At 35.1% G+C, this 20,645-nt stretch overlaps 2 protein-coding genes across 3 annotated transcripts in view; one reads left to right on the top strand and one right to left on the bottom strand.

Annotated features, from left to right (window-relative positions):
- PARPBP (PARP1 binding protein) overlaps window positions 1-17,438 on the top strand; it is a 56,485-nt gene extending 39,047 nt beyond the window's left edge. For both annotated transcript variants that reach the window (XM_079773883.1, XM_079773884.1), the window contains 4 exons: window positions 976-1,154; window positions 3,168-3,249; window positions 15,467-15,602; window positions 16,194-17,438. In XM_079773883.1, coding sequence (XP_079630009.1) covers window positions 976-1,154; window positions 3,168-3,249; window positions 15,467-15,602; window positions 16,194-16,531 — 735 coding nt within the window. In that variant the 3' untranslated portion in view covers window positions 16,532-17,438. The remainder of the gene's footprint in view (window positions 1-975; window positions 1,155-3,167; window positions 3,250-15,466; window positions 15,603-16,193) is intronic.
- Window positions 17,439-17,454: 16 nt separating this feature from the next.
- Window positions 17,455-18,760, bottom strand: PMCH (pro-melanin concentrating hormone). Its single transcript, XM_079773886.1, has 2 exons — window positions 17,985-18,760; window positions 17,455-17,671 (listed from the first exon to the last, which is right to left on the bottom strand). Exons 1-2 carry the CDS (start codon window positions 18,231-18,233, stop codon window positions 17,465-17,467), a joined length of 456 nt encoding a protein of 151 aa, XP_079630012.1. The 5' UTR covers window positions 18,234-18,760; the 3' UTR covers window positions 17,455-17,464.
- Window positions 18,761-20,645: the final 1,885 nt, after the last annotated feature.

Raw genomic sequence — 20,645 nt, 5'->3', positions numbered from 1 at the left:
TGGACTATTGCAATCTCTTAATTTGTTCTGTCCTCAGATTTAATAACATTCTTACCCTGGAATATGTTTTACACATTGCCATCATTTTTCTAAAATCTAAATAGTATTGTTTTACTTCCTTGCTTAATAAACCAAGAGATTTTTAACAGACTGACTTATAACCTCTTTGCCTGATACACAAAGCTTTCCCAGGCTCATGTCAGGTAACTTCCTCTCTGTTACCCTGTTCTTCAGCCATATCATACTCCCCGGTCCCTGAAAATACCTTGCTCTCTCCTGTGCCTTTGTGTCTCCTTCTCTATGAAGCCATTCTTGATTCCAGCGTAAATTGATCACTGCCTTTTGTGTGCTCCCAATGCACCATGTGTACCTTATGTTAGGAATAGCACTGAGCACTGTGAATGCAATTATTTCTTACTTATTTTATTAAGGAGAATGTGGGTTCCTAGTGGCAATGGTTTTACCTTGGTAGTCTTAGCTTCAAACACAGTGCTTGGGTCTTGGTATGTACTGATCAATGATTACTAAATGAATGAGAATCAACTAGTTTTTCATTTTTGCATTTGAGTAGATCTTTCTAGCCATTCGTGGGGTTGGTATTTAGATAACCAGAACCCCATCTCTCTTTGGTATAAGAGAGAAAAATACTGATAAGTTAAATCCTGAGGGAGGTCGCATAGGAAGGTAGTAGCTAAATTTTCTGACTTAAAAGCCTAATGTAACTTTGACTGGAACCTGTCTTCCTTTTTGATGATACTATTTTGTGTATTCTTTTGTGCTTCTGGAAGTTGATAAGATTGATTTTAGTATGGCTTGAGGGAGAAATATTCTCATGCCTGAAAGCCACTTCTTATGGAGGATCTTTTCTTAAACAACAGAGCAGGAAGGAGAACCGTGGCGCATGAAATGGAAAAGTGACTGATTGACCCAGCCGGGATGATTATAATGTTTACTTAAAATTATTTTTTGTTCAAGCCAAAATCTTATGCCATAAACCATGGCACTGCATACTGTGGCAGAGATACCGTGAAACTTTTACTGGTTCTTTTGGATGAAGAAGCAGCCAGTGTTCCTACCAAAAACAAAGCAGAGCTTTTATATGACGATGAATACACCGTTGATCACAATGGAACTTCTATTCTTACACTTTTCAGGTAAGTCATGTGGAAGCTATATGTATGTGAATGTTAACTCTGAGGAGTTTTTGAAAAAGCACCTCATTGATTATAAAACAAATGCATGCTATGGTAGGAAACTTGGAGACTATGGATAAGTATGATTAGAGAAAACTACAGTTAGTTAGAAGGAGATTGAACACTTGAATGTGAAACAGTTACATATACTAGTAAAAAGGTATATTTTGTAAGAGTATGACAGGTGTTCTTTAATTTTTTTGCTTTTTGCTTTGGAAATATTTATTTGCTTTGCTATGTGTGTCAAGAACTTTGCTAAATATTTTCATTTATATTATCTCAGCCCTCATAACAACCTCTTTTAATAATATCCTCACTTTTTAAGTGAAGAATTAGAGGCTTGAGAGGTATGTTAAGTCATTTGCCCAAGAGAGCTAAGTTAGCAAGCAGCAAAGGTGTCTTTCTCTGAAGCCTGGATTATTTGCTCCAAAGACTATGCTGTTCTGCCTGAGAAAAAAGAGAGAGCATAGTACCAAACTCCCATTGGAGTTGACATTTGCTGGTTCTTCCTCACATTGTGAAGAAAAATACTAAATTAGTGTTGGTATTTCATGCAAGACATTGATACTATCCAGTTTTGACAACAGTTAGGTCAAAATCCAGTAGGTTGATGATATTTTTAATTAATGCATGTTCATTTATAGAAACATTAAATATTTTAGAACAACCATTTTAAATTGTATTGTGGAGAATTTTTACAACGTCATCCTATTATTTGATCTTTTCTATTTTCTGTTTGAGCTACTTTTTAGAAATCGAATTTTAGTCTAAAATTGTTCATACATATCCATGCATGATTGCTTCATGAAATCTCTCTCCTGTGCCTCACTGTCTTTTGTCTTTGAAGAGAAAGGTTAATGATGTATAATTCAGTTTTGTCCTATAACTCTTTTAAATGTTGTCTTCTTCACCAGCTTCCCATGATTATTCTTTACTATTGGGCATAATATAATTCTTTCACATTCTACCTTAGAAATGCCAAAATATTTTCCTAACAGTGGAAATTTATTTATCCTTGATTTGCTTTTACCCTGTGTTAGAATCCCAGAAATGAGTATAAAGAAGATGAATCTCTGTGTTTTTTTTCTCTCCTTTTACCTTCTGTTTAACAAGGTTTACTTTTTAGGTAGAAATATAAATGATTTAAATTTTCTCTCATTCTACCATTTTCTATTTTGTGTTAATAGAATATTTTAAAACAATATTAATCCCACATCCATTTTAGAGAAGTATTTTTATGTACTGAATCATGTAGCCAAACACATTTTAATTGTTTCCAATTACCTTGGCACTGCCGTTGTCCTGGTATGGACAGGTACCCTCCATGGTAAAGTAAATTTTTAATGGTCTCTGTTGAAATGATAAAATTATGGACAATGTGTATAAATATAAAGTCAATATAAGGTTATAAACTAGACTTTCTTAGAATAAACTATCCTTTATTCTTATATAATGGGTTTTTGAGTCACAGGGGTTATGTCTCTGGCTCTGTGGAGCCAAACAGGAACTTATTGGGGAATCCAGGTTTTTCTGGCTCCAAAGCTCCAGTATCTATTTCTCCATTGTGTCTTCTCTAACCCTTCTATTTATAAACTATGCTTTTCTCTTTTGAATTCCTCTGCTATGACACAACCTTTTTCATTTTGAATTTTAGTTAGGTGGGTGTCTTTTTTTTTTTTTTTACTTAGACTTCCTGAGTCCTGAATTCAGGACCAATGAATGAATAAACTTTCTATTCACAGGATGTTGTACAGTGGCTTACATATAGTAGAAGCTCAAATATCTAGTGACTGAATTAAGCAAATTATTAATATTTAGAACTGTCAGAATAGGGATACTGCTATTTTTATATAGTATTATAAACACTAGATTCAGTAGTCTTTTATTATGTAACTGCTTTTGGGTAGGAGAGGGTGAAAACTAGATTTTAAAGAGCTATTTTGGTTTATAAAATTTTGCTTTATTTGGACATAGATCTCCCATACAAGTGAATAATTCATTGGTGAAACCACTAAGAGAGCGCATCCATAAGTCAATGGAAGAGAAAAAAATGAAGGTACAATTTAATGTATTATCATGAAAATGATAAAAATTGTTTTATTTTTAGAAGAAATATATGAAGTTGAACTGGGTATAGTCAATATACATTGTGCATGGAGCAATAGGAATTACGTGGAAAATGAGTTATGACAGTTTACATACAGAAACATTTCTTTTATACAGTCTTGGCTAATCTGTCTCTGGCTTAATCATTTCATGGACCTAAAAAGGAAAGGAATAAGTAATGGCTACCATTGAGTGTTTAAGAAATATCTGCTCAGTGAATGAAGGAGAAAATAAAGGAATATGTTTTCTCATTTACATTTCTATATCTTAAACTGAATCCTGAGGCTGCATGATTTCAGTCTAAAGACATAATGGCAGAATATAATTAATTGTAGATTCTGACAAAGAGAACATTTGACATGGTATATTGACTAGAGCTGTTCTTTATATTTTCATTTGGTTTTCCCGTTCTCATTTGAAACATTTGTACCTATAAGTAGTCAATGATGTGTTTTCAAGAGTTTAAAAATTATTTTGATCTTATTTTTCAAAATGAGACTCAATATTAACTCATTCATTTATTCAACATACATTTATTGAATATCTACTATGTGCCAGGTAATCTTCTATGGTAGGGAATTCATTCATTTTTTTAACAAATTTTTCATGTAAAAGTTATAGTTATACTTAAACTGTCAAATAATTATTCATCTTGATACAACTTTGAGAACTCTAAATTGTATGTTCTTTATATTCTCATTTAGAAAGTTAGTTCCAATTAGCAAAGCTTTTAGTTTTCATCTATTTCATTTATATATCCCAACCCCATCTAGTTTATTTATATATATTAATAAATCTTATATTTATATTGATTATTAGTAATTGCTAATAACTAATACTTGTGGAATGCATCATTGAGTTTTATGCAGTGTTTCTGTGAATAAAATTTGTCAACTCGTAATATTAACTGTAAGTAATGTAGTTAAGGCATGAGATTTTAAAACACACACATTTATTCTTTAGACTTGATTAGAAATGTAACATATAAATTCTTTAGCTTTTTTCCTGCTATGGATACTGACAGACTTTAATATTTTCATTTAAAGATCATTGAGATATTTTGTTAGAACTAAGAAAATCAAAATGAAAATATTTATCTGAAAAATGAAAAGGGTTTGTTTTTTGTTATAGAAATTGGTAAGTCAACTAATTACTATAAAATGCAGAGATAAATTTAATTTATAGAGAAATTTAGGAAATTTTGGCAGTAGAAGAGAGATTGTCTAATCCAGTCTCATTTACAAACGAGGAGACCAAAATCCTGAGAAAGGACCTTATTCCAGATCTTATAACTACCAGGATATATTCTATGCCAGTGTACAAAGCCATGGTTAAATACTAATGAGATTATAATTACATTGCTTTTGTAACTTAGTAGTGGAGCTGGCTTAGTCTACATAGCTCTGAATCTAAATGGCAATAGAGAATTGAAGGAATTGGTGTTTGTAATTATATTTGACAGTACAGTATTCTTTATAAAAGCAAAGTGTGAAAATAATTGGTTTAGCCAGGTGTACAGCTGAACCATGGCCAGGTAGAGTACTTGTTGGAATAATAAAAAAATGTTGCTAATATTTACTACTAAGTAACTATGGAAAAGTAGTTTAACAGCTAATTACCTTATTATCCTGTTACTTTTGCTCTTTTGGCATACAATTTTTTTTTAGTCATGGAAAGAATATATAATTTACACTTGAAAAACTGTCTTGGAAAGAGCACTCACTGCAAAGGTAGAAAATATTAGAGAACTTAGAATGTGGCTGTTGTAGATGATACTTGATTGTGAAATATCCATGTCATTATAATGGAGCAAATCAACTTCTTTAATATTTTTGTTTCCTCATTAAAAAATAGAAATAGATACTCCTCTGAACATAAAATCCTATTAAATCCATTATGGAAAGTATTTATTAATGTACTAATTTTAAGTCTTCAAGTCTTATGTCTTATTGTAGCTTATTAGGAAACTTGTCTAGTATGGGCAAACAAATTTTTCTATGAAGGAAATCAGAAGCTTCTTCCAGAACTTTTATGGTTTGGGTAGGAACCATTAGAGAATGTTTTCTCCCCATTTCCATACAATTTATGTAAGTACCCTTAAACCTTTTAAAAAAAATTAAATTTATTGGGTTGACATTGGTCAACATGAACATACAGGTTGCAGGTGTGGGTTTCTATGTTACAAGATCTGTGTATTGCACTGTGTGCCCACCATCCAAAGTCAGATCTTCTCCTGACACCATATATTAGGACCTCCTTCTCCCTCCACCCCCTATACCTTTTCATTAAAAAATTTTTCAAAAAGATACTTACCTCCTTATATCTCCGTAAACAAATTTGTTTCATTCCTTCCAGCTTGATGTAGCAGTATTTTCAACATCAGGCACAACTGAAAGGTCATATTTATGGGCCTTTTCCTTATTCCCCTATATTATATGTATGTCAGAATTACCATCAGTGTTAACTGACCTAATAACTTAAGTGAGCTGATCAGGAAAATACTGGATCTTTAAAACATGGAGTAATTGAGACAGTGGAAATTTGTACTTAGGTAGTGTGAAAAAAATTGACTGCTATAGTGGTACCTTTGTAAGCTGCCAGGCAGTCCAATACTCATGATGTTAGGAAATTCTTAATCAAATATCCAGGTTTAACCTTTAGGGTATTAGAAAACTCACTGTTTATTCAAATTAAAATGGACTTAGTTCAACTCATAGAATTTCCCTCCTCTTAAAATGAGACTTAAAATGAGTACAGAATAGTAAAAACTAGCAAAAATATTCACCAAAAACAAACAACACAGAATAATGTAATTAGGTATAATAAACTTCAAAAATGATGGCCAAGGACAGAAACAGAAGATTTCAGAATGAAGAGGCACAGCATGACTTAATGACTTAATCTACTCTAGTATCCAAATATCATACTAGTGAGTTGACAAAATCCTGAGAATTCTAATACTAGAGGCCCGGTACATGAAATTTGTGCTTGGCGGGGGCGGGGGGGTCCCCTCAGCCTAGCCTGCGCCCTCTCCAATCCGGGACATCCCTCTCACAATCTGGGACCACTGGCTCCTAACTGCTCACCTGCCTGCCTGCCTGATCTCCCCTAACTGCCCCCCTCGCCAGCCTGATCACCCTTAACCACCTCTGCCTGCCAGCCTGATCACCCCCAACTGCTGCCCCCTGCCGTCCTGGTCACCCCACGCAGCCTGCTGTTCAGTCGTTTGGTCGTCCTTCCACTAACCCCCCTGCTGGCCTTGTTGCCCCATGCAGCCTGCTGTTCGGTCGTCCGTCTGGTTGTTTCGGTCATGATGGCCCCTGGCTTTTTATATATTAGGATTTCCAGAACTGAGGAGCCAACTAAATGTGTGTATTCTTGTTTTTGTTTGTTTGTTTTTTTCCTTTCTTGCCAGAGAAATAGTAGAAGTGGCAACTGCATTGTAATGTGGATAAATGTGGAAAAGGAACCCTGGGACTTACACACTTACTCTATTGTGACATACTGAATTAGGGAAATGATGCAAATAATCTCCTTCTATTTGAATGAGAAACAGTCCCTGAGCAGGAGCAAACTTTCTTAGAGTATATATAATATGTAATAAACTCTTAGAAGAGAGTGCAGAACCCGGAAATTTTTTTCAAATTGCGCATGTTCTCAGCTGAACCTTACTTCTGCCTCTGCCATTGCTCTGGCTATAGAAATATGAGGGATAATAAAGTATGCAGCCTTCAAAATGTAACTGAAGAGAAAATGCTCTCGAATAAGGAGGGAACAGAATCAAGAAATCACTCCCAGACTTGGAGGCTTCTGTTTCTAACTAGGATATAATAGGTCATAGCAGAATGCCATTTCTACTGTAAAACAAAGTAAAAGGCAGAAAAAATGGGGAAAATATATCTTAAAGACATAGACAAGCTATGTAACCAAAGCAGTTTAAATAAACTAAAAATTCTGAGGTGAGCCAGCCATTATCAGCTGATTCTTATCTGGGATTATTTGCCAGTGTGGGGAGTGACCCGAGGATTGGTATTGGCCCATATAAAGGAACTCTAGAGGAAGAGAGGAACCAACAAAGATCTTGGGTGTCTTGAGAGGTTGGCAACAATTTGGAAACTTCAGGAGCCCTGAAGTTTATTTTTACCTAGCACACATATGCCAAATTTCCGGAGCTGAGAGTAAGTCTAAGGAGCCTCAATCCAGTACACTGGCATTAGCTGTGATCTTGAGGCAGCTGGGAGACAGCACTCTGCTTGAGAAGCGGGACCTGCCTGAAACACATGGCCGTCTCCTCCGCAAGATATTCGCCACATTCGGACATGAAGTGAGATGGAAGGCCCAAGAGCACAGTGTAAAACTGAAGGACAGAGGCCCTAGACATACACAAGCCTCTCAGCTGAAAGCCTCAGAGGCCATTCCTGAGGAAGAAGAGCCAGAAATTGAATATGCATTATGACTTCTGCATCCCAGCTCTGACCCAGCTCAGTCCCTGACTACGTTCACATGTCTGCCTAGCAGATGCAAGGGAAACCCTTCATCTGGAGCCTGTGCAGTTCCTTTACACACAATATCCAGCATTAAATAAAATCTTCTGGAAATGAAAAGAGGAAGGAAGATTTGTCTTTTAGTCAAGAGAAAAAACTAACAAATGATCCAGATATTAGAATTAGCAGACAAGGAATTAACTTTTTAATATGTAAAAGATGGACAAAATGATGAGAAATTGGAAAATTCCAACAGAGAATTAAAATCTATAAAACAGCCAAATTGTCATTTCAGAAGTGTAAAGACATTGTCTAAGAACTCATTAGATAAGTTTAATAAATTGGACATAGCATTGTAGCGCAAGTGGACTTAAAGATAAGTCACTAGAAAAATCTCCAAACTGAAGTAAAGGGAGAACACAGAATAAAAAAAGAAAAAGAGAAGAGAAGGACACAGAGAAAAAGTTTAACATTTCCCTATTTGGAGCCTCAGAACAAGAGGAGAAAGTAAGATGGGAACAATATTAGAAGATACAGTGATTGTAGTTTTAACCAAAGCTTGATTGATTTCACATCAGGTGATTGTTAGTAACAAGACATGAGGAACACATGTAAGGTTTCCTTTACTAATACAGAGTTGCATTTGGGTTCTAATATTATGGACCCAGCAAGCACAAATATCCCCGAGTACCTTGAGAATCCATTTGTAGCACACGAAAGTGCCACAGGACATGAATTGTAAAGTTTCTTCCTAGAGCAGGGCTTTTCATTAGAACTTTCTCTGGAAATGTTCTGTATTTGTGCTAACACTGTAGGGGGTAGCCACATTTGGCTACTGAGCACTTGAAACGTGGCTACTGCAACTGAGCAACTGGATATTTTAATTTTACTTAATTTAAATTAATTAGCTGCATGTAGCCAGCATATTAAACAACTGCAGTTCTGGCAGATTAGAGATACCCACAAGTGCAATAACTAGAATCCCATAATAAGTAGAGGAAACGGTGTGCTAACCATGATAAATTATAATAAATAGGATTTAAATAGGCAGAGAGGATGGAAGAGAGCATTTTAGGCCGAGCAAACAACCTGATGAAAGTATTAGATTGCTTTACAGGTAAAAAACTGTGTATTGGGCAGTTGTACAAAATACGTGAATAAATAATGTGGGACATGGTTAAGGAAAGTGTGGCTTTTGTGGTTTTAGGGAACAGGTAATTTTTTAGGGCTTATTGTAAGGATATGTGCATGAGAAACCAGAGTTTACTCTACAGATTTTTCTGTCTCAAAGCGTTTGTCCTCAGGGTGATTTAGCTATTCTTTTTAAAAAATTTATCTTTATTGATGGAAGAATTATAGATATTCCCTATTAAGCTATTTGCCAGTCTACTTCTCTCATTTCTCTATATGTGGTTTCCTTACTCTCTTTTAAAGAGTAGAATCTATTCTGTACATCTTTTTGTACCTCCACACTTTTGCTTACTCATGTGTCTTATTTCCTCATCTTTCACTTGCGTACACCAGTTAGTTAGAAGTCTGTTTTAATTTTACTTAATTCACTTAACAAACATGCATTAAATTCTTCTCGAATACTAGGCTCCGTCCTAGACATTGGAGAAACATCGGTGAACAAAACTGACAAAAGCCCCTTATGGACAATTCTTCCCCAAATATTTGTGGGGCTGGGGTACAAGAATCTAAATGGAAGCCCCTGACCTACTCCTACACCCCTTCAACCTTAGTTCTGTTCCATACTCTTAGGGACACTCCCTCAAGAGGTGTACATACCTCACTCCCCATTGCCCTTGCCATGAACAGTCAGCCCACGGGTCTAGAGGAAGAGGCTAGTGCCAATCCAGTGCCTAGGACAGTTTGAGCAGAGAATTCTGGGCCCCAGGTACTTGCAACAGGATCTTAACGCAAGGAAGAATGTATTGACTACAAAAGAAACACATTTAGGACAGTGAAACAAGGAAGGGTATAGAAGAAGCAACAGCAGAGCCTACACTGGGCTGCTTTGGCTCACTGGGAAGTCAGAGAAAAGGGGGCCTTGGAGACAGGTTTGGGGGTTAGCCCTGGATGAGCTGCTGCTGACCATTGCTCCCCTGCTTGCAAGTCTCAGGTCCCTGGAGTTGAGGAGATACGTGTCTTTGGGAGAAGAAGAGGGGAAGGGAATGGAGGGGCGTGCTCCCTGGAGGCAGAGCTCTGAGAGTGTGTTTCTTTGTATATGTTTTGGTTTTAAATAGGATGGTCAGTTGGGGTCTCTTTGAGAAGCATAGACTTTAAGGGAGTGAGCAGCATTTTTCATTAGAATGAAGATGGGATTTTTGTATTAGACTGAAATAGAAATTCTATTAGGAATTGAATTTGTTTTGGTTCACGTAATGAGTACCTACTAAGTGTCAAGTGTACTAGACATTTTATATCCTTCATCCTAATGAATCCTTGCTCAACTCTAGAAAGCATCATTTTCCAGACTCTACAGCTAGGAAGTAACAGAGGTTTGTATTCAAATGTAAGACTTCAGAGTTTATGCTATTTCTAAAGGATAAATAAAGGCAGAGTAATTATAATGAGGACTCATACAAAGATAATGCTACTACTTAGGTAAAAAAATAGTATCTTTCTGCTATTTAGCAAAGTAAATGAAATTTCACTGAAGAATAAATGGATCATTTGATGTATTTATAAATTCATACAAGGGTTGCCACAAGGGTAGCAAATCTCTATTCTTTTAAAAATGTGATAATATAAGAAAAAAAAGATAAATTCAGAGTATTTATTTTTAGTTACATATTTAAGAGGTTGATTAGGAATAATTTTCTTCTCCAAACTTGTTGATGTATTTATCAGGATAACGGCTTAGAACTTTCCTTTTCTTAGTAATATTCTGAGAGTGTCTGCAACTTTTCAATATTTTGACTCACTTTAATTGGAGTCAGGCTTTCCTATGTGAAGTACTATTTTCCTCAAACTGGGAACCTACTAATAATTTCAATTTAAAAAGAGCTTGTGGCAAAAGGACTTTTCCAATTCTTGGCAAGTTTGAAGTTCATTGCAATTTTACTGTGGATAGAAAGCTTTCCAAAGGGGGGAAATCACTCTACAAAGGAAAACTTTCAATCCTTTTCTCTCATGTGACTGGAACATAAAATGATTTTAACAGCCATGTATGAATCTGGACATTATTCTTAGTTGTTTAGGACTTCAAAAGCACTTTCAAGAGAGAATTGTTTTGCTTATTTGTGATTCCAAATCAAATACACAGAGAGATTTGGAAGACAGGCAACAGGAAGTAATCTCAGTTCTATGTAGCCACTAATCTTGTGCACAAAAATTCAACTTTTATGAACAAAGGAAAAGCATTCTCTTTTAAGTTATAAATACAAGCCAATGTAGCTTATATTGTTTTAATAACTAAAATGAAGACGCACATTTTTTGAGCTGCATTTCAAGAATCATTTTAGAGTTGACCTAATTCAACGAATTTCTCACTCTACTGTCTTCATATATGTTGTTACATTAATAACTGCATAGTCTCAACATAGATCTCTGATGTTTACATAGCCCTTTCATACATTTAACCATTTAATCCTGGCCATTTTGTGAGATAAATTTTATTTCCACTTATATGTGGGTAAGTGAGAAGTTTAGAGCTTTACTGAGCATCATCTAGTTAATAAGTGATAGAGCCAGTGTTAGAAGCCAGGTGTTTTGACAGCAAATCTGGTGCCTTTCCCTTCACATCATTGCTTTGTGTGCGGATTTCTTAGCTGGACATTACATTGTTGGCTCCAATCAAGTTTGTGATAAATTAAAATCTCTAGATCTTTTTCATATGTTGTTTTTAAGTTAGGCTCTCCTCATCCTGTACATCTGTAATTGATATTTTGAACTTAAATACAGGACTTTGTTTATCCTCATTCGTTTTCATCTTACTATTTTCTGCTTATGTTTCTAGCCATCTGAGATATTTTCGATCTTGATTTTGTTATCCAACTTATTTATTATTCCTTCCAGCTGTGTGTCAGCAGCAACTTTTATAAGTAGAGTGTTTGATTATAGAAGCCATCCTAATCCTCTCTTTAATACACTATGTGCTTATCACTAGTTGGAAGTTAATAAGTACTAATTAATAAAAAAAGTTTTTTTGTGTAGGGTAAGGAAAAGAAAACCTATATATAATCTTTTTTACCTAAGTATTTCAAGACTATTGTAGAACTATTGTGGTTCTCTCTTATGTTTTGACTAGAGGCCCGGTGCACGAAATTCATGCACGGGGGGTGGGGGGGGTGCACCCTCTCCAATCTGGGACCCCTCAAGGGATGTCCGACTGCCCGTTTAGGCCCGATCCCACCGGGCTCAGGCAGTCGGACATCCCTCTCACAATCCAGGACAGCTGGCTCCCAACTGCTCGCCTGCCTGCCTTCCTGATTGCCGCTAACCGCTTCTGCCTGCCAGCCTGATCACCCCCTAACCACTCCCATGCCAGCCTGATTGATGTCTAACTGCCCTGCCAGCCTGTTTGCCCCCAATTTCCCTCCTCTGCTGGCCTGGTCACCCCTAACTGCCCTCCTCTGCAGGGTTGATCGCCCCCAAATTCCCTCCCTTGCAGGCTTCCCAACTGCCCTCCCCTGCTGGCCATCTTGTGGTGGCCATCTTGTGTCCACATGGGGGCAGGATCTTTGACCACATGGGGGCAGCCATCTTGTGTGTTGGAGTGATGGTCAATCTGCATATTACTCTTTTATTAGATAGGATAAAGGCCTGGTGCATGGGTGGGGGCCAGCTGGTTTGCCCTGAAGGGTGTCCCAGATCAGGGTGGGGGTTCCCTTGGGGCATGGGGCGGCCTGGGCGAGGGGCCTGTGGTGGTTTGCAGGTTAGCCACGCCCCCCAGCAACCCAAGCGGAGGCCCTGGTATCTGGAATTTATTTTCTTCTACAATTGAAACTTTGTAGCCTGGAGTGGAGCCAAGCCTCCTGCTCGATCCAAGGTGGCAGCCATTTGTGTTGGAATTTATGTATCTTCTATAATTGAAACTTTGTAGCCTGGAGTGAAGGCCTGAGCCGGCCAGGGCTGCAGAAGCTTGGCTTCCTCCATCGCCCGGGGCAACCCTAGCCTCCTGCTCTTCCAGCTCCATGGCTGCCGCCATTTCTGTTGGAATTTATTTACCTTCTATAATTGAAGCTTTGTACCCTTGAGTGGAGGCCTGGGCCCACCAGGGTGTCTGGAAAGCTTGGCTTCCTCCATTGCCAGGGAAACCCAAGCCTCCCTCCTGCTCTCAATGGCCACAGCCATCTTGGTTGGGGTTAATTTGCATACTCGCTCTGATTGGCTGGTGGGTATGGCTTGTGGGTGTAGTAGAGTGATGGTTAATTTGCATATTACTCTTTTATTAGATAAGATATGTTTGTAATATTTTTCATGGTAAAAACAAAACAGTTGTTAAATATTTTTCTTTCATACCTGAATCCAGTCTCAGGATTTTAAGAATCTATTGCCTTGTAACTCTAGTTTTCTGAAATTGCCCTGATGTCACTAAGGTTCAAAAATTTCCTGAGGAGAGGAAATCTAGTTATAATAAGGAGGGTTGTATTTACATAGCAAAGAAAGGTTATATTTTTTTACTTTGATGTATGTTAAAAAGTAATAAAATTAAAAATAGCACAGCTTTCTAAAGAAATTTTTATTTGTGCTAAACATGAGATTGAGAAAACATTGATTATACTAAATGATATAGTTATTGTATTTTTACTTAGAGTATTTTATGGGTGGTGCTGACTTTGTGGTGGGAGGTTAAAGTCCCCCCAAGCCACCCATCACTATCTGTGTACTGTGGGAGTGACCCTAGCCAGCCACTTAGCACTCGTTTGCCTTCGTGCGCTTACTATACTCTGTAACTCTCTATAAGCAATACATTTATAATTCTCTATAAGCAATAACTCTGGTAAAATGAAAGAAAAGTTATGTAAAACAATAATGTCAACAGTTACTACTGGTTTTACAGATGGAAATTTTTAGATAACGTTACTATAATAATGATCTGATGTAATATAAAGTTTATTTTATTAGCAAAATTCACTTAATAGCTTTGTCAATTGCTTTAATTCTGTATTTATGGAATTAATAAAGTCCAGAAAGGGCTAGTTAAAACCTTCAGTTATAATTTTGGGCATCCCATGGTGGAAACTATGTAACAGTAGTTGCATTCATGTGGATTCATGAAGCTATGGGATTGTAGTTTCATTATTGAGCCAACTCTATTTAACTTTAAAAAAATAGTTTTGGTCTTTTGCATTTTTACATTTAAAAATTCTTTGTATATTTTTGTGCTCAAATGGAAGGTACATTCCAGTGTTCTAATTCTTAATTAGATATAATTTTTAGTGATCTAGGAAGTGGAGGTTCTCAGAGATATCATTAGAAAGATATAAAATTTGTCATGCTGAGAAAACTTGATTTTATGAAGCAACTGTACTGGAGACTATTCTGATTTCTTCTAATCTAAACCATAGTCAGTGGATTTCACTGCCATTATCTTTGCAAACATCTCAGAGGGTTAATTCAGTGTTCTCTGAATATAAAAGCATAATCTAGAACTACTGAATATACAATATAAAGTTGTGCTGTTTTAGACTTTATGAACTATATCAATACATTTCCAAAAGTAATCTTCAGCATAATGTGATTATGCTTTGAAGTGTTAAAGTTCTCTTTCTTGAATCATTTATTTGAAATTTAATCTTTGTCTATTTCTGGAAAGGATTTGGGATGAATTTGGATTTGGAGCAGTCTCCTCATAATAACTGAGTGTCATTACACATTAGATGTGATTGTCGAAATTTGCTTTATCTGTATGAATTACTTTGTTCTGCAATTAATTTCTATCCCTAAAACAGCCACTGGTTTTATGTTTGCAGAATATATTTCCAAAACTACTCCCTTGGCATCCTTTTCAGTGGTTAAGAATTAAATTTAGCTTTCTAATTTTCTCCTACTTGTAACATTTGAAGATAAATGTAAAAGTGTATTTTGAATATTCAACCATTAAATCACTTGGTCATATTTTCCTAGAATGACATATTTGAATCATCTTTCTTATTTTCTTAAATGTTCAAGAAATAATGCCTCTCAGTCACCATTTTGTTTTCTTTATTTCCTTGTTCAATTTCTATTTTTGTTTCTTTCATCCTTTCTTAGTTATCTTTTTATCTGAGCATCTCCCTTTCTTAATTTCTTGAGTTACATATAATGGTGTTTGTTTTTCCTGAAAGAGTTGTAATCTGTGTAATTCTTAGGATGAAGAACTTGTATTTATTTAGGATTATGTATATTATTATTAAATTTATCATAAAACTTCCTTTCCAAAGCAGCTCAGGCACAGGAATATGTAAGAAAGGCCTCTGAAGGGTTTAAAATTGATCTTTCTAAATTGTTACAAAATATATGAAATATATATATATATAAACTGGTATTACTAAAATGCATAAAAATGCTAGTTGTAACAATGAATATATTTGTAAACTAAGAAATAGCAGAGGTTAAAAGTTCTCAATGAATAATGGAATTTCTATGTGAAATTTTTATGATACCTTGATTACTATAGAGTGTATTCCTACCTAGAGGAAAAATAAATAAAAATAAGAATAAATTGTATATTTTCCTCTTTCTTCCCATTACCAGATGAAGCAAACCTTAATTAGATCCCAGTTTTCTTGTACCTATAAAGATGACTGCCTGATAAGCAGGAATACATGGAATAATGTTGATTCAGCATCAAAGCCATTGAATGTTCTTCACATGGAAAATGACCTTTCTGGTAATTGAACTTATTTGAGCAATTAAATAGCAGTTTAATTCCAGTATAGGGTTTTAACTTAAGTAAAACTAGATTTTTCCCCTCACAAAGTATAAAATGTGAAATGTAAAGATGGCTATTTTTAAAGACTTGGGCTTATTTAAAAAGTTAAATCTAAGTACAAATTTATAGACAGGAATAGGACACAGTTTGATTTAACTAAATGTATTTAAGAAATAACTCTTACATTTAAGGATTTAGTGTCATGCATTTAAACAAAGCAAATATGTTTGTAGGGATTAAAGTGATATGGTAAAATGAAAAATAATCTATAATAATAAAAACATAATATGTTAATTGGACCAGACGTCCTTCCGGACGACCTTCCAGATGAAGCTGGGGGGGGGGGGCGGGGGCTGAGGCAGAGGTGGGAGCTGAGCCCCTTGCAAATTTCGTGCATCGGGCCTCTAGGCATAACTTACAGCATCATTTGATTATAAATCATAAATTTTTAATAATCTAGCCATTTTTAAAGTTTATTGTAAATTCTCATGTGTAATAATACTAAATGTTATATAATTCCTTTCCTCTTTTCATCTTGTATAACAAAAGGTGTAAATTCATCTGTTGGAAGACCAACAATTGGAACAAATTCTGGAAATGTTCATCTGGACAGAAGTAAAAATGAAAAAGTAGAAAGAAAATCAAGTAGTCAGACAGGAAATAAAAGCTCAAAAAGGAAACAGGTGCATTTAGATGATGAAAACATTCTCTGTGATAATGGAAATGAACTACCCCAATATAAAAATGTTAAGATACCTAAGACATCAAATGATATGCAGAATAAATTGGATGGCAAACAAACCAGAATAGCAAAAAGCAGCAAGTGTGCTGCCAAGGACAAATTGATTACTGGCCAGACAAAGTTAACTCAGTTTTTTAGACTATGAATTTGTCTTTTATGTACTTTAGATTCATGTCTGTATAAAACCATTCACCAAAGCATGTACTTAATTTTTAAGAGATCAGGTGTAAATTATGATGCTTTATTATTTTTAAAATTTTTTTTATTGTTTAAAGTATTACATTTGTCTCCTTTTCCCCCCATTGACCTCTCCCCAGACACTCCCATCCCCTAGCACATGCCCTCACCCCGCTAGTGTCTATGTCCATTGGTTATGCTTATATGCATGCATGCAAGTCCTTTGGCTGATCTCTGACCCCTTCCCCCATCCCCTGCTTTCTCTCTGAGGTTTGATGGTTGGTCTGTTCATGATGCTTTATTATTTTGGTCTAGAGTGTATGAAGGTTAGTGTGTTAAGCATTGTTTAAAAAATACAACTAAGTCATAATTATGCAGAATATTCACAAAGTTTAATGTACAAATAAAGCATATCATTTAGGTTAATGATATCTCTTTATACTGCTTTCTTTTACAACAGACATTTAAAATAATATAAGTCATAGTAACATTAAGGGCTTTTCCCCCCACAGGTAATTAAATGATTTTATTTTCTTCTGAAAAGATCATGTGGGCCAACAGGTATCAGACTTGCCAACATGGTCGATAGACTCTTCCCAGCATACACCTGATCACTGAAAGAAAAAAAAAAGGTTTAAATTTTTTAAAGGACTATTACTATCACACAGAATTTATTAGAAATGAAAACAATGGATCTAATATAGCTAATTTGGAGTAAATAAAAATTATAATAACTAATTAAATGCTTTTTAATTCCATATATTTGGCAGGGGTCACTTAATAGAAAAAAGTGTGATTGAACCATGGTCTTATTTCATTTTGTTATCATTGGATCCAAATTCAGTTAAACTCAGAGTTCTATTTTATGGTACTAAGACTTAAAGAATTGAATTTTAAAGGACTACTCACTGTCAAAATCTCTCCTTCCTATAGGAAATTTAGCTGAGTTTTCTTCATCCCCAGTTTCTCTCTTTTCTTGTGTTGATTCAATATTCTGAACTCCATTCTCAGCTGGAAAAATTACAGATCCTTTTGGTGCAAGATCAGGTTTTATAGCCAGATTCAGTGGCAGACCATGATTCAAGAAATTATGTTTGGAGCCTGCGTTCTGTAAAGAAAAGATTGATTTGCATTTTTGCTGTCTTATTTGGAATGGTAATATAATACAGTTGCATAATATTCTTATTGATTAATTCAAAGATGACTGTTTCGACTTTTTAAAAATATCTCAGATATTTTTAAATGATGAGTTGTCCAGTATGAAAGAACAACCTGGTATGTGTGAAATTTCATCAGTTGTCCTAATGCATATTGTGGCTATTTGCATATACTTCTGTTTGCAAAAGTATCAACTTTCAAAGCATCCATAAAAATCATTCAAATAGTCATTGCAATAAAGGAATAGTCAGATTGCCACTTACCCTTGAATTTTTGTTTTCCTCATCATCCATGAAACCGCTCTCATCATTTTTATATTGTGGCAGGGAAGGAGCAATGACTGATTTCTCTGCAGTATCTTCCTTCTGAAAGGCTTTTCCCAGCCTAAATGTGTTAAATACCATATCATCTTCTAAATTTCTTATGGACTTGGATGCTGAAAGTAAAATGGCTTGAGAAAGCAAAGAAAAAGTTAGTATTAATGTGTAGGAAGAGAGATTCATTTTTGCCATTCTCAGTTCGATGTTTGCTTTGAGTCAAAGATGTGTAAAATGGAGAAAATTTTCTCCACCTGCTTCGTAAATGATTCCTACCTTTATATATTTTCCAGCCTGAATGGAAAGCACTTCAAAGACAGACTTTCATCACTTCAGAAATGACTCATCAGGTAGAGCTAACCTTTTGTTTAGCTGCTAATACCTACATTGTTTGGGTTTTAGTGGCATATTGTTTTGTTTTGAGTGGGAATTTTCTCAGAATCTGATTAAGATCCTTCATAGAATGCTTTCTGTTGAGCAGATTATGGTCTCTTGAAAATGGGTGGTAATTAAGGAAGACCACAGGACATCAGGCTCTCCATACTCTTAGTGTTTTCTTCTGAATATTTTCTGACTAAGATATTAAAACCAAAGTTATTTCACTCAATGATGATAAGAATAAAAGTTTTATTTACTTTTAATCCTGATTAAGTTGAAATAATCTTCAAAAAGGATTTTCTTTCATAAATGCTTGATATAGTAGTCTTTGTTGATTAAAGTGTATATACCTCTCAGTATGAACAAAATCATTCATGCTATACCTAAAATTGACCTGTCAGGTGTGTTTTATCTTTGCATTTACAAAAGGATATTACTGGTATTTACTAATGAATTTAGCAATTAAAGAATAAGCAGTTCACGAAGAGAATATTTATGTGTTCCTTAAATATTAATGTTGGATGATGAATGTATTGTACGATTTTTAATTAAACATTTCAGAGTTAATTTCTAATTTTGACCACAATGTGGTAGAGAATATATTCTTGAATATGTCTTCTGGCACTATTAGCAAGCATTTTTCTAGGATGTATTTCTAGGCATTAAATTGCCAGGTCATGGAGCATGTACATGTTCAGCTTTACTGATGCCAAAGTGTTTACAGAAGAGTAGCAACCAATTTAAGCCTCCACCAGCAGGCTATGCGAGTTCCCATCACTCCATGTCCTCGCCAATACTTGGGTATCTTATTTTGCTTTTAATTTGTATTTTCCTAATTACCAAAAAGGTTGAATATTTTTTTGTATGTTTATGAGCCATTTGTCTTTTCTCTTACATAAAATGCATTTTGGAAAAAAAAAAAAACTTGTCCATTTTCTGTTGAGTGCTTTGTCTTTTTCTTATTGATTCATGGGAGTTCTTTATATAGGTATCCTGGATATTAATTCTTTGTTAGTTACATGTACCCTGATATCTTTAACATATTTCTATATATTCTAAAAGTTTAACTGCTTTTACTTTCACATTTAAATTCTTAATTTATCTGGAATTTTGTGTCTGACACAGGATATATAATTTTACTTTTTCTAAAAGTCTTTATACGTTTCTTGAATAATTCGTCCTGTTCCCTCTAATCTATAATGTCAGCTCTGCAGTATATCAGGCTTTTATACACAAGTGGGTCTCTTTCAGAACTCTTTATTCCACTGCCAAATCTAGTCTTAATAATTAAAACTTTAAAATAGTTTTCAATATCTGATAGGGCAAGTTTCTAAGCCCCCTACTCGCCCATCAGTTTTTCTTCTATAGCAGTTCTTTGGCTATTGTCCATTTCTTTTCCATATAAATCTTCATATCAGCTTTTCAAGTTCTGTGAGAAACCTTGATGGGATTATGAAGGGAATTGCATTGGTTCTGTAAATTGATTTCAGAGGGGAATTAACATCCTTAGGATAATTTTCTTATCCATGAACATGGTACTTTTCCATATTTATTTAGATCTTCATTAACCTTTTAATAAGATTTTTCTTCATAAAGGTTGTATTATATATCATTGGTTGAAAGAATTCCAATTCTTTTTTTAAAATATATTTTTATTGATTTCAGAGAGGAAGGGAGAGGGAGAGAGATAGAAATATCAATGATAATAGAGAATCATTGATCTGCTGCCTCCTGCACACCCCCTAAGGGGGATTGAGCCCGCAACCCAGGCATGTGCTCTTGACTGGACTCAAACCCGAGACTCTACAGTCCGCAGGCCAGCACTCTATCCACTTAGTTAAACCGGGTAGGGTGAATTCTAATTCTTTATAATTTAATTGTAATTAAACTTTTTATTTTCAGTTATTATAAGTGGTATCTTGAAAAAGTTTACCTTTTCTAACATAATTGCTGATCTGTACACATGTAATTGATTTTTGTGTAGTGCTCTCTTTTTTATTAGTCTGTACAAGTTTGTTCTAATAAAATATTGACTACTTGTTACCATAAATTACCAAGATTTTTATTGCAACAGTATTTTTCCACACACATCAAAATTTAAAAGCAATATGTCTTTCTTTAATTGTCATTTAGTGTTTTGTATCCCAACCCTCAAAACACAGACATAGGTTTTTGAATATCAACAAGCCATTTATAGAAGTCATAAGATACAGCTATTAATAAACATTA

This window comes from Cnephaeus nilssonii (assembly GCF_951640355.1).
Source record: "Cnephaeus nilssonii genome assembly, chromosome: 6".
NCBI lineage: Eukaryota > Metazoa > Chordata > Mammalia > Chiroptera > Vespertilionidae > Cnephaeus > Cnephaeus nilssonii.
This window is presented reverse-complemented; position numbering and strand designations above follow the sequence as displayed.